General features: G+C 33.3%; 1 protein-coding gene across 5 annotated transcripts in view; it reads right to left on the reverse strand.

Moving 5' to 3' along the window:
• Doa (CDC like kinase darkener of apricot) overlaps positions 1–16,423 on the reverse strand; it is a 64,927-nt gene that overhangs the window by 23,882 nt on the left and 24,622 nt on the right. For 3 of the 5 annotated variants that reach the window (XM_011497353.1, XM_011497354.1, XM_011497355.1), the window contains one exon: positions 6,579–6,707. In XM_011497353.1, the coding sequence (XP_011495655.1) occupies positions 6,579–6,707 (129 nt within the window). Of the gene's footprint in view, positions 1–6,578; positions 6,708–9,217; positions 9,320–10,918; positions 11,111–16,423 lie in introns of those variants that run through there. The other 2 variants (XM_011497356.1, XM_011497357.1) reach the window with 2 other exon arrangements.

Raw genomic sequence — 16,423 nt, forward strand, 5'->3', positions numbered from 1 at the left:
AACGAAATATCTCTCTCTCTCTCTCTCTCTCTCTCTCTTCTTTTCTTTTCCTTTTTATTAATGTGAATTCGTTGTGGTTTGCCAGAGAAACTTGATATTATGATGATCAAATGAAAGAACACGTTGCAGGTGTGTGGCCATCTTTTGCCTCACTGATTAAGTACGACTCTGGATTATTTGAATTTGGCCTCTTAGTTAATTTTGGCAGTTACTAGGCGTACTTGATAAAATACGTCGTTTTACTGTGGCCTGCTCCGATTATTAAATTATTAATCAGCCAGTATATATTTTCAAAGGTATGTGAAATTGAGAGGACCGAAGAGGGAACTAAGTTTCGCGCTATAAATTTGATCTTTTATTCATTAATAAACATTGCCTTGCGTCTAGATTACAGATTTTAATTGAACATTTATGCCAATTAATCAATTGCGAAATAAATTTAATAGCCAATTTATTGAATTTTTTTCATTTATTAATATTAATATGATAGTGAGAATAATCTTATAAATAGAAACAATAACCATAATAATTTAGGTATAATAATATATATATAAATTATAATGCAAATATAATATAAGATTTTTGTTATTTTCAATTCCCACAATAATTAATAATCGCCATGTCATGTCTTAAGCTTTTATAAATAGGATTATAGTATTAAAATTGAAAAATTACCATGTTTACGAGTAGATTGATATATATATATATTATAATTATGAGGAACATTTGAAGAACATAAGAAGCAGAAATAAAGTTTTTACTAATCTAGCGGGCTATTTTCAATGTTGGGTGACAATAGTTGCGTAAGCAACGACTGAGACACCCATTGTTTATGTTTACAGATCAGGCGAGCGTACGCGTAACACCCCACACCGCCCCATTATTATTTAAAATCGTTACTGGGTCAATCGTTCGAAGGCAGTCGAATGAACTAGTTTTCCTCTCATCGTAGACACGAAGGGTACACTGCGAAATATCGCAGCTGATGAAAGAGGCGATTAGTTGCGTGGAATGAGAAAATTACGATGGAGGTGGGGTTGTGTGCAGGAGGCAATGGAATGGAAGTGGAGAGGGGAAGGGGAAAGCGAAGAACCTTCACCGGTTCTCTGTTTTGCGATTATTTGCGATTTGACGCGCATTATTGGCTCAGGTTAATATTTCTTAAGGAACAATAGATGAGTTAAGGTGAGGGATCTTGATGTAAAACAATATTTGATTAAAATTAAACGACAAGTATTAAAGAGGGATGTATGCCAACAAAAACCTGTTTCTTAATTAGCTTTCATTATTAATTTTAGCTAGTTTTACGTCAAATTCTGATAAATAAAAGCAAGATTTATTTCCTATATTTTCAATGACTTTTTCTACCAAATATTTTTTATCGTAATTAACTTGCTGCATCGAAATCTAATAAGGATTAATTTGTATTTTTTTTTTTTTGTATCATTTTATAATTATGATCTTAAAAATAAGATTTAATATGATAACAATTTAAGGCTTAAATTTTTTACTCTCTCAATTGTATTCTGCCTATGTAAGAGATAATAAATTTTTAAAGGTATAGAATTTTTCGTAAAGTAAAATTATATTATAAAATTATATTACATATAAAAAATTGTAAGTAATACTTTAAAATTTAATAGTTATTTTTTAATAATAATTAGAACAGATTAGTTAAAAATCTTTAGATTTATTACTCTAAATATATCCGATTTCACAATTACTTTTTCGAATATAAATAACTATTGTGGATTATCAAATCTCAAGGAGATTTAAATTAACTATACTGACTGTAACGCATACCCAGTACAATATAGAATTGTATAAAAATTAAGGGATAATTAAAAGGATAAAACAAGTTCGGTGTAGGTAGACGAGCTTTTTTACGCTCCAATTTTCAAATATCAAATGTGCATGTATTAAGCAAGCATTGGGCACGGCGCATGCGCCTACAGGCAGTTTCAAGTACGATTATAGATGCACATAAATAAAGATTCGAAATGAGGTTGGACGGTGTAAAACCGAAAGATTAGGATGTAATAGTACTATTGACTATGCTAGTATCGGGTCCAAGCCGAAATCCAATTGAGTTCATTAACCATAAGTTTTTAAAGAATAGAAAAAATTGAGTTATTTTTATTGTTGTTAATTGAGTGTATTAGTGCTTCTTTGAATTTTCCGTTTATTCGATAATTACTGCTGTTAAGTAATGCTTTCCAGCACCCTTCGAATTAGTTTAAAATGACGTTACATAAACAATACTCATACATAACTTGTTTAATGCTTTAAGTATAAAGATTTCTTCGTGACAGTCTTCTTAAAAATGTACTATCGCTATTTTCCTATACGATTAATTGTATTTCACATATCGTGTTACGTAATAGATTAAAATATGAAAATTTGTAAAGGTAAAATTAATATTAAAATTTTTATAATAGTAAGTACAATAATTTAAATTATTACACAAACACACGCACGCACGCAGACACGCACAAAAAGATTTTTTTCTTTACACTTCTTTTAACATTTCTTTTGTAATCTCGAATTAATGAAATTGACATTGTTAATTAATCAATAAAAAATCGATATAATAGCAAAGCGATTTATTGTAATTATTATTATTGATACTTTAATACACACTTTCTTGTTAGATGAAACATGAATAACATTGTAGTAAGATTAACAAACAAGATTATTCATGAAACTCAGAATAGTTATTAGCTATTAGTTGTAGTATTGTCAACAAATTTAGTAATATATTAAATAAATAGATTCATTAAAAATACTTTATTATTGTTAATGTTGTTACTAAGAAAAAATTATTAAATATTATCTAATCAAATTATTTTACTATTAATTTAATAATTTACATATTTTATTCCAATTCAATCTTGAATGAATTTTTTATTTTACATATTAAATTTAAAAAATTATTCGTTACTTCATTTTTTATATCGTCCATTGAGATTTAATATAAATTACTGTTTTAAAATGTTTATATTCAAAAGTATTTACAACATAAAAAAATAAAAATAAACAACAGTGAAACAATATATTAAATAGATATAAATGGAATGTTGTTTTGTATTTTAATATAATCTTTTTTTTTTACTAACACGTTAATCTAATTAAAATTAATATAGTGTAAATTATCTATCATAAACAAAATTAAAAAAGATATAAAAATTTGACGACTATAATAATTAACAAGTCAAGGAAATACATACTAATGAATAAACTAGTAAATTCTATGATTCATATTTATGAAAAATTATAAACAATAGTATTGACATGTATTTGTATAATAAATTTTTATTATATAATACTCTACATCCTTTAATTTTGAGTACTTCCACTAAATCTTAGCAGTAATAATCGAATAAGACTGTAAATTTTATAAACATAAATTTTCTAATTAATTTAGATGTGAAAAATATATTAATGTTAAGATATAGGCGATTAATATAGAAATTTACTTGCATGTAATACATTTACAATTAATGTAAATGTATAACGCAATTTTTAATTAGAGTTTATATCGAGTTTGGAAAATTATAATGGAATTTTTCATATTTTTAATTTTAACAATTATATATTTAACAAGTATACATAACTTTTAACAAATTTGATGTATCCCTTTTTCAAAGTTTAAATCAATAGTTATTTGAATTGCGAATTCAATTAAATTCTGTTGATTTAAAAGTTATTTAATAATACATTCTATTGTTTTAGATTCTTGCATTACTGAATTCGATAATCGTTAATTAAATTAATCAGTAATAACTTTTTATAGTGCTTAAAGCTTTATGTAATTAGCATGTTACGACAGTATTTTTATAAAATGAGTGTCAGGGACAATTTCCATTTTCCTTGAAATTTAACATAATAATTTAATCAAAAGGCTATTCAAATGAAGTATAAAAATAATAAATTATCTAATTGCTTATATTTTATTTTTTTGATAAACATCAATAGGGGAAGTCAATAATTTTTAGGTATAGCATATAATTTGGAAGTGAGAAAGAACAAATAAAACTACTCTCACATTGAGTAAAACTATTGTGTGCGAGCGTGTAATACAAACAAACACACACACACACAAACACACACACACACACACACACACACACACACACACACACACACAAAACTGTGTAATTCTCGAGGTAAACACAAATACCCAATTTTGAACTAAAGACAACAAGTTTTAAATGGAAATACTAATTGTTTTGCATAATTCAATCTTAAGAAGTTCGATATTAAAAATTATTAATATTGATTTTTAAAGAAAATGAATGATGAAAATAGTGGACATATTAATTGCACGTAATTGTAGAATTATTTGTCTTTTCAAAATGAAAATAGATATCCGATTTTGAAAAAACCGATTGTTATTGATGTATTATTTGAATTGATTTACACTTACAAGTTTTGCATAGATAATAATCACTAGCATCGATTTAATATTTAAATACATTGTTGCATATTGAATGTTCTTCTTTTTGTAAAATATATTTTTAATTTTTAAAAGATTGTTTTGAAATGCGTTAGATATAATTTATTTATATTATATTTCTGAAGTTATTTTTTCTAATTATATACGTGTATCGATACAGGTCTGCAATATAAAGTAAATTCAAACATTAAATTTTAATTATATTTTCAAAATTGCAATAAATTTGAATGAAATTTCGTTAACAACGTTTTGAGACAAATCAATAAAACCTCTACATTTTATTATTAATTTATATTAAATTTGTTAGATCTATTTTTATTGTTCATGAAATATATTTAGTTGTAATTAAATTCAATTTATTTATTTTCGTTCCTTACTACTATGAATTCTTACTACTATGATTCTATTCAATTGTATTATATGATTAAACTAAAAATACAAATATGTTCGTTAAAAATTTTTTTCAACAATGCCATATTTCAAGATTACGAATATGCAGTTGTAATTGAAACATAATCATATAACAATTCGTATGTTACAAAATTACACAAAAATATTTAAAAATATTCTTGCGAAGTTTTTACAATGCTAACATCTAATATGTATTTTTCATATGTAATATAATTTGTTTAAATATAACTTTTACCGAAGATAATTGTTGACATCATCTTAAGAGAAAATTTACTTACTTTTAAATTTATTAAATTTACATTTAAAACTAAAACGCCTATTGATTAAAGAAAATTAGAAAGATATTTTTTCATTGAGATAAAAATTGATCACTGAAATTGATTTTGAATTGAGATAGTTTTGATAAATATTTAATAAATTGCTGATATAGAGAAAAAAAGATGGGTTTATTTCTCTTTATTTTTCTATTTCATAAAAGTTATGCCATCTATTAATGATTTGCCAGAATAATATAATTATATACTGATATTTCATCGCTCGTATTTTAGTTTTTTCATTGATTTTATTTGCAAGTTGATAATCATATTTTTACAAAAGTATGTGTCCTTATAATAATTTAAATTTAATTGTATACTCATTAAATGCTGTGTAATTCTTTTATTACTAAGAGTTAAAACTAGCATTTCTTTTATGAATAGACTTTTCAACGTCTAATTTTTCGAGTTCTTATAATTCTTTAAAAATGCAAATATTAATTCATACGTTCACACCCCACCCCCTCCCCTTACACGATAACTCACCAATTCACACATGCAAGATTGAAGTTTGAATTCAAATTATTAATGATATAAATTAATTTTATCACGTTAAACGAGATTTTGTAATAATTTCCTTTTGCTTTTAATGAATTCATGTAAAACTATGAAAATTAGATGGTTAGTATATAGTCTTTTAATGTACGATAATTTTTCATTATAAATTTTGATTTAACTCGGTAAAATAAAACGATTGCTTCAGAAATCTATGAATTGTATGGAAATCTTAAATTTGAACATTAAGGTATGTATGAAATTTTGCTGTGAGTTAGATAAATTATTGTACGATGTATAAATAAAATATTAATAATATTTAATAATGTATTTCGATCGTAGACAATTTACAGTTACAGTTACGGCTATTTTATAATTTGTATTTGAACTAAAGCGAACGGAGTACTCGCATAATATTCTGAACTATGATAAAAATATTATTTTTATTAATTGTAAAGTGATAATTTAATTTCTTCATTATAAATACCATTAGATGTCGTAGGTTTTTCAATATATTTGAACAAATTTTCTAATTATTTTTATTCTGACCAGCTATCGCTGCTCAAATATAATTTGAAATAAAGCAAAAGACGTCAGGTCTCTACTATTCCTCATTACATTGTATTGCATAATTGGGCAAATAGCAGAATATCTTGTAAGCGCTACCATACGTATTAATTCATTTATGACATTCCAAAGCATATTTTGCAAATCGAAACACTCGGACACATGAGATTAATTTTTATGACGCGCTGTATGCGTAAAAAAATAGAGTCAACGAAAGAATTCTTTACTACATTGTAATTACTACAGATGCGCGTAAGAGCGCATTTTGTTTGGTGGTCTGAAATTTTTTACTATCAAAAAATGTAACAGAAAGTTTTAAGGTGCGTTGGATGTACCTTGGGTAGAAAGGGCACCTGAGACTCAGGCATCACGACGAGCTTCATTCTCGCACTATTATTCTTGTAGAATTGCTGCCTCGTAGTTGTTTCTCCAATGATGCTGCTGAACTCTTTGTGCGGTCTCCTCTAATGATGCACGACACACATTGATCAATGTAAATACCGATACTTAGCCAAAAATTAATCAATAATAATTTTTCGTTCATTTACAGCTTTAAGACTCAAAAATCAAGTAGGATCAGTTGTACCGCTGCATTTTAGATAATCAAGGAAATGTTTTTTTTTTTTATACTTATCAATTATTACCATAAAAATACTAAAAAATTCAATGAAATAACGAATATGAGAGTGCGTACTGTTAACTATAAGTTATTTTCATCGAATAACACAGGGATTATTTAACAGTAAAATAAATTTAATTTAATTCACTGTATTTAACTGAAAACCTTGAACAACGTAGTTGATAAACTAACGCTGTAATGGTGTGACACATTAAATAAAGTATGCGAACATAAATGCACGATTAAAAAAATATTTTTTGCAAATTAAAAACAAGAGTACTAATAAATTATTTAGGAACTTTGTAACGAAGGCTCACGATGCGAATATTGTATTAATCTCATTAAATTTTGAATTATTTATCGCTATGACGTCATATAAATGTGCATATAATTCTTAATAGAATGTATTGATCTTATTAATATCATATAAAAATTGTTGCGATAGAGAAATTTTGGATTTTTAGTAAGTCTACTAAACAATGGCGGGAAAGAAAATAAAGAAAAAGATAGATTAATAATTAATATAATGGTATAGCAGTTATCCGGAAATCATTTGCTTACATTTTAAATGAAAAAATTATTATGATATAATTAGATGAAGATAAGAGTAAATCGAAAGGTTGTTAAAAATCCAAATTTTATAAGTAAAACAGAATTAGGTGTTTTTAAAAGCACATCGGTGTATCGGATTTTCATTCACGTAGACGCTTTGATTTTCAAGAGCCTCGCGCGAGCTATTTCGATTATCTTATCGCTCGCAATATGCGAGAAAAATCAAAAAGAAAGAAAATCGGAATAATTTATCTCCGCAGGAATATATACGTTGTTGTTTGAAAAATCATTTATTTACTAATATAATACGTAAAAATACGTGTTAAAAAATTCTATTTGAGCAAATTGTTTCATTAGGATAACGCAATTTTTTGAAAATCATAATAATGGTTAAAGAGGTTGTGAGAGAGAAAATTCATCGAATAGTTGACAGTGAAGCAATAATGTATTGATAAATTTATAAAATCACGAGTAGCGATGATTGATCGAACAATTACTTTCTTTCATTACTTTATTTAAAAAATGAGAATTATTGAAGAACACATAACATAAATTTTGCTAATTCTAATTTCATAATTTTATCTTTTTAGAACATAATATTGGATGATATATAGTAATTATGCAATAATCGCGTGTAAAATATTTTTGCGCGAGCGACATTGACTCAATCGATTATTATATTTTATTTGTATTGATTATTGAAAAATACTATTTCATCACTGATACTTTCCATCTATGTTTACATACATATGTTATCTATTTATATTCGAATTAATTGTATAGATAATAAATTATGCTAATGAATAAATATCAACTGCTGAGAAAATGCTTATTGACTTTTTTTTTTAATTGTATATGCCACTTTATCTGTACTTTAATTATTAAAGCAGGATTTCCCATTTTTGCTTCATAAAACACCATGGAAGTAAGAAAAATAACGGCAAACGATGAAGATTGTCGAATGTTTTGATATCGGATACGGACGTGCTCCACAATCAATCGTCATTGTTCTGGATACGATTAGACCAAAGTCCGTAAGAATTATCGATCGAGTTTTCGGGCAGATTATAAATAGAATTTGAATAATCTACGATGGAGAAATATTTTGTGGCAGGTGCGGTCAAGGGACCAAATTTTACTCTCGAGATTTAAAGTTGAGGATAATATTTGAAATTCAGCATAACCCAAAATCACAATTTTTAACATTTAATATAATAATTTGGCATTTCGTTAAATGACACATTTCCAAGCGGCTCACACAAGGCAAATAATAAAGATCGTCTAGTACCTGAAAAAGAATCGTTCTATTTACGATTACGGCACGTTTTCAAATATCAACTCGACGCTGTTGCCTAAAACACGAACCGATCGGAGTTGGAGCAAAGTTGTACTCGTAGCTTTCAATGTAAATCCCACTTGAGCCAATAATGGCGGCATGGTATTAGGAAAGAAAACTAAAATTAAGCCATTCTCTCAGCGTGCGTATCGATATTTTGTATTCAACTATATATACCAAAAGCCGTCGATATTGTTATTAAAGTCAGTGGTAAAATAATAATAGCGCGAGAGAGAAAGAGAGAGAGAGAGAGAGAGAGAGAGAGAAAATGAGTGAGAGAAATTGAGGCGTACGAAGAAATAGAGAGATAAAGGTATCGCTCATCATCGTCCGTCCAGTCGTCGAACAGTAGGGTTGGTACGGCTCTCCGGCCGGTCTTCGTCGTCGTCGTCGTCGTCGTCGTCGTCGTCGTCATCGTTGTCATCTCTGTCGAGGACAATGGTCGGTACTGTACATAACGAGCATACGAGCGTTCCAAAGAAGTCCAGAAGGGTTCCCGTAGCGGTGTTTTCGAGGGCAGCCCGTGCCACCGAGCCCTGATATTTCTGAAAGCGCTTGGCCTCCTTCGTGGCTCCGCTCAATTACAAAACTCTTCCTCTTCCTTCACCGCCACAGGCACGCGAGGATAGTCGCCGTCTTATCGACTATTGCTATCCATATCGGCCGGCTGGCCTACACTAGAAGGGTCTATTAACCCAACAACCCACACCACTCATCCTTTTATATTGTCAATCGTCGTTTGCTATTGCTAATTGATGGGGCACTGTTTCCGCGTCTTTGACTTTTCCTCTGGCGACATCGTACATATTCCTTCCCTCACTCCGACGGCAGGGAGGAAGGAGGAGTAGAACAGCAAATACAACGGTTAAGACGCGCGACGCTGTTGACACGATCAGCGACGGGGCACCCAACAGGAGCCCACGGGTACGTAAACGGTGAGGGAACGAGTACCGAACACTAAATAAATTACTAAATAATTAAAAAATGATAAAGGCGAGGAAAATGAGGGGCTGAGGCAATGTACATGAGTGGAGGATCGCAATAAGCTCGCGGTGACGCGGCGAAGGGCTCTGCGGCCCTCTCCACGTTGCCGGCACTACTGAGTGCGATTCACAAGAAACGGCAGTCTGCCATTAATCGAGATGCGCGCGAGGTCGCCTGCGCATGCATTCGCGTGACGTCATCGGCTTGAGAAGAGTCGACGGGAGCGCACGCGGTCGACGATTTGCGACTGGAGTCGCGCGCTGTTAGTGGAACACGTGCCGCACCGGCGATGGAGGTGACCAATGTGACCAAGAATAATCGCTCACCGCCGACCCTCGCGGTTATTGGACGTTATTGGATATTACGCCGCTGGCGCTGGGATAAATGCGTATTCAAATAGAATCGCGCGTCAGTCTGCGTAAAAGAAAAAGGTCGACGGTTATCGAAGCGAGTAGGACATGTGCGTTTTGAATATTTAGGCAAGACGTTAATTTTCTTAAGGAAAGCACTAGCTTCCGACCCCGTTATAAAGTTCGATCAATGATCCAAGAAGGAAAGTGCATGATTCCACGATGCGCGCCCGTTCGTTCGTGACGTAACTCATCGCGAAAGCCAATGGGAACAAACCAAGAAATTTAAAGGTTCACGGAGTGGCAAGACTTGTCTGAAAGTAGAAAGAGCGATAGCTATGTGGAACGAATGGAAGAGAGATTGAGAGACAGATATAGAAAGACAGGGGAGAGGAAAAGGGTGAACGAGAGAGAGAGAGAGAGAGAGAGAGAGAGAGAGAGAGAGAGAGAGTGACAGCGGTGCCGCCAAGCAGCGTTAATAAGAATACGATTGTTGGCAATCGTATTGTTTTCACGAGCAATGATACTTGATCAAATCGATGACAATGGCTAAAATAACGTAGAATCGTTCATAAACAGCGTATTGCGAAAATCATTAGCGCGACGCCGAATAGTCGAAAAAAAAGCTTAGTTTTGCGACGCGAACATTTGAAAGATATGATCATTACACTTTGGTTAATATAAATATCTCGCGAAGAAAAACGTTCTCCGTATTAGCGATAAATATTGTACGAGGAACGCAACGTTTGACGATCGTCTCGGTGCTTCTTTTAATAGCTCGCAAACAATTATAATACTACTTTGGTGTGTTAGTTTTGTGCCAGATGATATTACCTTAAAACCCCAAATTAAATGTCACGGGTCCGTGGACCGGTGCTCGTGAATCATTTCGAGCCTCGTACAGGATCCATTTGCATTCTCAGCGATAGGGTATGCCGATTCAAAGAATGCCGTTAAATAACCCAACACCCATCAAAAATAGCCTCGCGAAACTCTTCGATTACAAATGGCTGGTACGTCGTTTCCCATTTTTACGTACGTACAACCATCTAGAAATCATTGAACGTTGGGTTGGGGTGGGGAGTGGGGGGTGGTGGGGTTGTTATTGTCGTCGTTGTTGTTATTGTATACTAATAGTGGCTGTGGTGGCGGTGAGCGTGGGCTTAGGAAGTCGTGAGCGAGGGAGTCGACGGAAAAAGGGAAACCAGTGTTCGTTAACGTCAAATTATTTCTTAGATCATGGCTGAGAGGCCTAAGCATCGAAGACGCGCGCCGCGGTGCTACTGTTCGGGAAGAGGCGGCGAGTCACGGCGACGTGCGTCCAAAATAGCCGAGACGTCGTCGCTCGTAAGAAAGAAACCATGGCATCTCGGATCCGCGCTTCTCTTCCCCTCGCGCTGTTTTCTTTTCCGCTTGTGGCAGCTTTCTTCGTTCCTCGGCCGTCTTATTCTCTCGACTACAACCCCCTTCGCTTCCTCGTCTCGCTCGCTTGCCGTCTTTATTTCACATAGGTTGACGTTGTCGAGAGCCAATGCGCGCGCGCTCGAGCTAGAGGAGGAGGCGAGTTTCTCGAGCAAAGTCGGTTTCGTTCGCGTCGTTGAATCATCGCGCGAAGTAACGTGTGCAAGATGTAAGGGTGAGAACGCGACGTTGGTGGATACCATGTAAGGTAGGTAAGCGATCAAAGCATAGCATTTTTACCCAATGATCTTATAAATAAAGACCTTACTCGCGAAATACTATGAAAGAAATTAAGGATTTCCTTTGTCTTTTTGTTTAAGCATTTTTATTGTTTCTCTTCAGTCAGAAGTCATTATCCACACGGCTAGATAGATACTCTAGCTGACTTATCATTTCCAAATACTTGAGAATTTTTTAAATTGGATTTGGACACGTAAGACCATCGAGTTGAGAAATTTTTAATAAAATGGTAAAATCACTTTTATCGCCATGAAAAAAAAACAACTAATAAAGTAAAACCATGAGTATGGAAGAGTTCCGACATTTACGGGAGTAAATAACAGCACACGCATCTAGGGCAGTAGGCCCATGCATTTTTAATAGCGGATGAAAGTAGTATATTAAATTTTATAACATTTGTCGAATTAGCATTTGATCGAAGCTCCCGATCGAGAAAATGCATTGGAATGAATCATATAACGTAAGCAGACAACACGTAGGATTGAAAAAATAACGGTTGTTCAACGAAATTTCACCTCACACAGCCGTATTTCAAACATAGGTACTGTATTGTACAATCTCACGAACGTGGGTAAAAGACGAATTAAAAAACTTGTAGAAAAATGTATAAAGGAAACGCCTTATATATGGATGACGAAATATGTCATTTGATTATCTAATGTCGTAAAGAAGAAATTACATTATACTTCTTGCCATTAGCTTATACTTCCCGATACTATATTAAATACATTAAACCTGATTTTTCTCCGACTTCCATATTATTGCTTCATACTATGATATTAAGCTATGTATGTTAATTAATTGAAAAATTTCTGCACTTTAAATGGAATCATTTAAATATTTGAAAGTAATCATTGGTAATTAAATGAAAATTTTATGTAAGATATTACAATGAAGCGAACTGTAAATATAAAAAATAGCTATGCGCACATACAATTTGTAAGTTAAAATCTTTGTTCCATTTTACTAACTATTGAACCAATTTACGTCGATAAATAATTATGTTTAAGCGATACTTTCTTTTTTTTTTTACTCTCTTAATATAGACTTCGCACGTGCACGGTTTACGTTCTATTGTAATTTGACCATTATTTATCAAATGCGGAATTTGTGTCATAAAGAAAATCTAACTGACTCGATATTCGACGATAATTTGTTTGACAAAGTTTCATTAATTATATCACACACACACACACACACGCGCGCGCGCGCGCGGGCGCGCACACACACACACACACACACGTGTCATATAGATAATAATATTGAATAATAACGTGAAATGAATGCCAAAAATATTAAATCACGTTTATTAACCATATTATTTTCTTAAAATGAAAAAAAAACACAATATCATTATGGATAATAATTTATTGTAAATAAATTTTTAAAGAAATTCAATACTTTTTATACTTTATTTAAAGATATTCAGCGAATTTTTACACAAATAACTCAAGGTTATTGTATTTATTTATTCGAATACTTTTAAACAATTTTATTCTCGGAAGAAGAGATTGCGTAGGATATGTTAATATATTACCACACGGGAGTGCTTTTAAATTTTAATACCGCTTTCGGCTCAATGCTCAGCTCTAGAAATTAGAGATGTAATGAAAAGGAATGGAAGATTCTTTGTGAATTCGTCACGGGGTCGTGTGGCTCTGTTTTCGAGTTCCAATGAAAATGACTTGTCCCGGAACGTTCCTTCAAATAAACAAAAATAATCCCGCCAATTGGTTGATAGTACAAGCACACCTACATGGGCGCGCATAATCGACCAATCCACTATTAACGTCAACGCGCGTTTCAACGGACAAAGGCTACGTACAACAGCTGGAGCATATATGATTCATAAGGAGACGCGAAGAGAGTCGATTTGAATGGAGCTCTCGTTTCCCTTTCACGCCTCTTACGATTAAACGACCGTAAAAAGAAGAAGAAGAAGAAAAAAAAGTGCATCGCCCAGTGGAATTTGCAGAGTTGCGAAACGTCCTGTGGCGGCCTTCCGGCGGCTCTTGACACGTTATCTGTCGCACGATAAATGAAAAGCGCGTTGCGCGAACGGGAACGACGAACTTGGAGAAGGCGCGGTACCGAGGCTTCAGTGGGCGAAGAGTCGAGGCTTCGGCGCGGCAAGTGTCCGTGTAAGTCCAGGTGACGGACGCGGCCACGACGTACCGATCGAGGCGATCCACCGCCGTGACAAGAGAAGGACCGGGACGGCAACCGCCCACCCAGCAACGCTAAAACGTGTGCGATTAGCAGCCCAAGTCAAACCCCCACTTTGTCTGTCCGAAGGCCCTTCGAGGAGTCGAACAGCCGCGCTTGCTGCGCTATTTTTTCATTTTGAGGCTAAATTCTTATTTGCACTTTTACATATTTCGCGCGTTCCCTCGCTTCATCTTATTAATCATTCATTCGCTCTAAAGATATTCTTCAGGCCATATTATGGCTAATCTCTTGCCTTGGCAAAAGATATATATTGGCGAAATAATAAAATTAATCAATTCGCTTTTTTATGCACTGATAAATTGCATCGACTCGACGAGCGATTTTTATATCGATTTGTGGCTTTTAGAGGTATAACGTTAGCTGTAGCGCCGCGATGAAAGTTTATTAAATTTTACTAAAGAAGATGCACAGAGTGCACAAGAGAGGTGTATTTAGGGTATCGTTCTACAATTATTCTTCTTATTAAATAAAATTTCATTAAAATTCGAGAAATAGAATAAACGACCGTTCTCTTCGACGCACGTTTTATTTATTCGAAATAATAATCCTTTATCTTCTGATTCTATAAAAGCGCTTTTAAATATTCTTGTATGGGCCGCATCGATAAGTCGCCACCACGAAGCTATTTAATAAAACTTGACGATGCAATCAGACTTTTATAAAATAATAAAATGAAAATGAAATAAGTATTGTATTATAAGTAAGAGATTGATTCACAATATTAATATATAATATTGAATTTTTTATACGGTTGAAAGGAAATGATTTTTCATTACTTTTAATTTGAAAATTATTAATGAATGCAAATATTTTATAAAGTTCCCTACAGAAATCAATTTTCAAACATTAATATTAAAATTAATACAGCGATTAATTATGAAAAAATGTTATCATCAAACAATGAATGATTTAATGTATTGCAAGATTTTATGTTCGAATAAATCTGATCGAATAAATTTTCGAGCCAGGATTGAATTAACGTGCATCATGTATAAAACGATGTCTATTAATAAATTTGTTGAGTAACAATTTTTCTTAAGAAAATGTTCCAATTATTGTTTCTTATATGATGGACATCTGTGGGCACGCATGTTCATTCATTGTTACTGGCATTGGACAGTTATATGGCGAATCACGATTTTCAAAATTGTTAATAAAATTATAACACAGTTGTATTAAATTGTCGTAAATTATTTGTTTTCTTTAATTTACTTAATTTTTATAATTATTATAATTATTTTTAATCAAATTCTTAGTGGCTATAAAATCTCGAGGGCTATTCCGTGGGCTCTTAATTAATTTGCGCTTATGCACATAAATAGGGTCGAAAAAAAAAAATGGCAAACCAGTCTGAGAGCGTCAACGATAATGAAGTGTATCGCATAGTAATATAATCACACGAAGCTCGGCGACGACGCTCACTTACCTTTAACCATTTCATTCTCCTTCGATTAAAGTCGTAAAGTCGCACATGTATGGACCGGCAATAATGGATCGCGATGCGTTGAAATAAAACGACTGAGGAAAAAATTGGCGCGCTCGGGGCATGTATAGGCGCGCGTTTGCGAATGTGTGACTCAAGCCCTGCGCGCGTCAATCGGCGAAAAAGAAAAAGGGAGGCGGAAGTCTCGGTCGAGCGTGGAAAAAACTCACGCGGCCGAACAAAGCCCGAGCAGAGCGGTCGCCAATCTTCGCTCGGCTTGAAGAGGAATCGAGATTTCAGAAAAGGAAAGTTGTTTGCACCTCGCGCTCTTCGCCTCGGGATGAAATAAAAGGGCCGGCCCGAGAGGTTGCGCTGGTGGGCGGGGGTACTTTTCCCGATGCGTTGCTCTCATTGACGCACAGAATCCGTCTCCCGCGGTGCGTTGTTCGCGTTGTCTCCAGACGCACAAAGCAAAGACGCATGTTGCTGCTGCTGCTGTCGCGGCGACTGCCCTCCCCAGATACAAATGCCAATAAACGGGACAGCTCGTTGGTACTGAACTACGAGGATTTATTGTTCCGAGTGACTATGTTGGCTGTATTCGGAAAATACGCGAAAGATTCTTGACCGATGAGTTGGTGGTTCGTGCGTTTTTCGTTTTACTTAACGAGGGAGGGGGTCAATGACCTCGAGATACTTTATTGTACGAAGCGACTAAGAGCACTTTTGTTGCACTTAACGAGGCACTCGCTGGATCTGCGACGGGTAGAGTGACTCGGCTTTATCCAATTGCATTCTCGGCAATTAAAGCAACAAGTAATCTTAGAAATTGTATCCGAAATTCTGACTGTGAAGCGACGATAATTGGGATAAAATCGTTTAGATTCTTTCGTTTGTTCTTGTGGAATCGTCTGGCAGTAATTTTCTAATTTAAAATGTAAGATATGATTCATTTGACATATCAGGTTTAATGGATATTTGTTATA

Source organism: Ceratosolen solmsi, unplaced genomic scaffold (genome assembly GCF_000503995.2).
Source record: "Ceratosolen solmsi marchali unplaced genomic scaffold, CerSol_1.0 scaffold47, whole genome shotgun sequence".
In the NCBI taxonomy this organism is placed as follows: domain Eukaryota; kingdom Metazoa; phylum Arthropoda; class Insecta; order Hymenoptera; family Agaonidae; genus Ceratosolen; species Ceratosolen solmsi.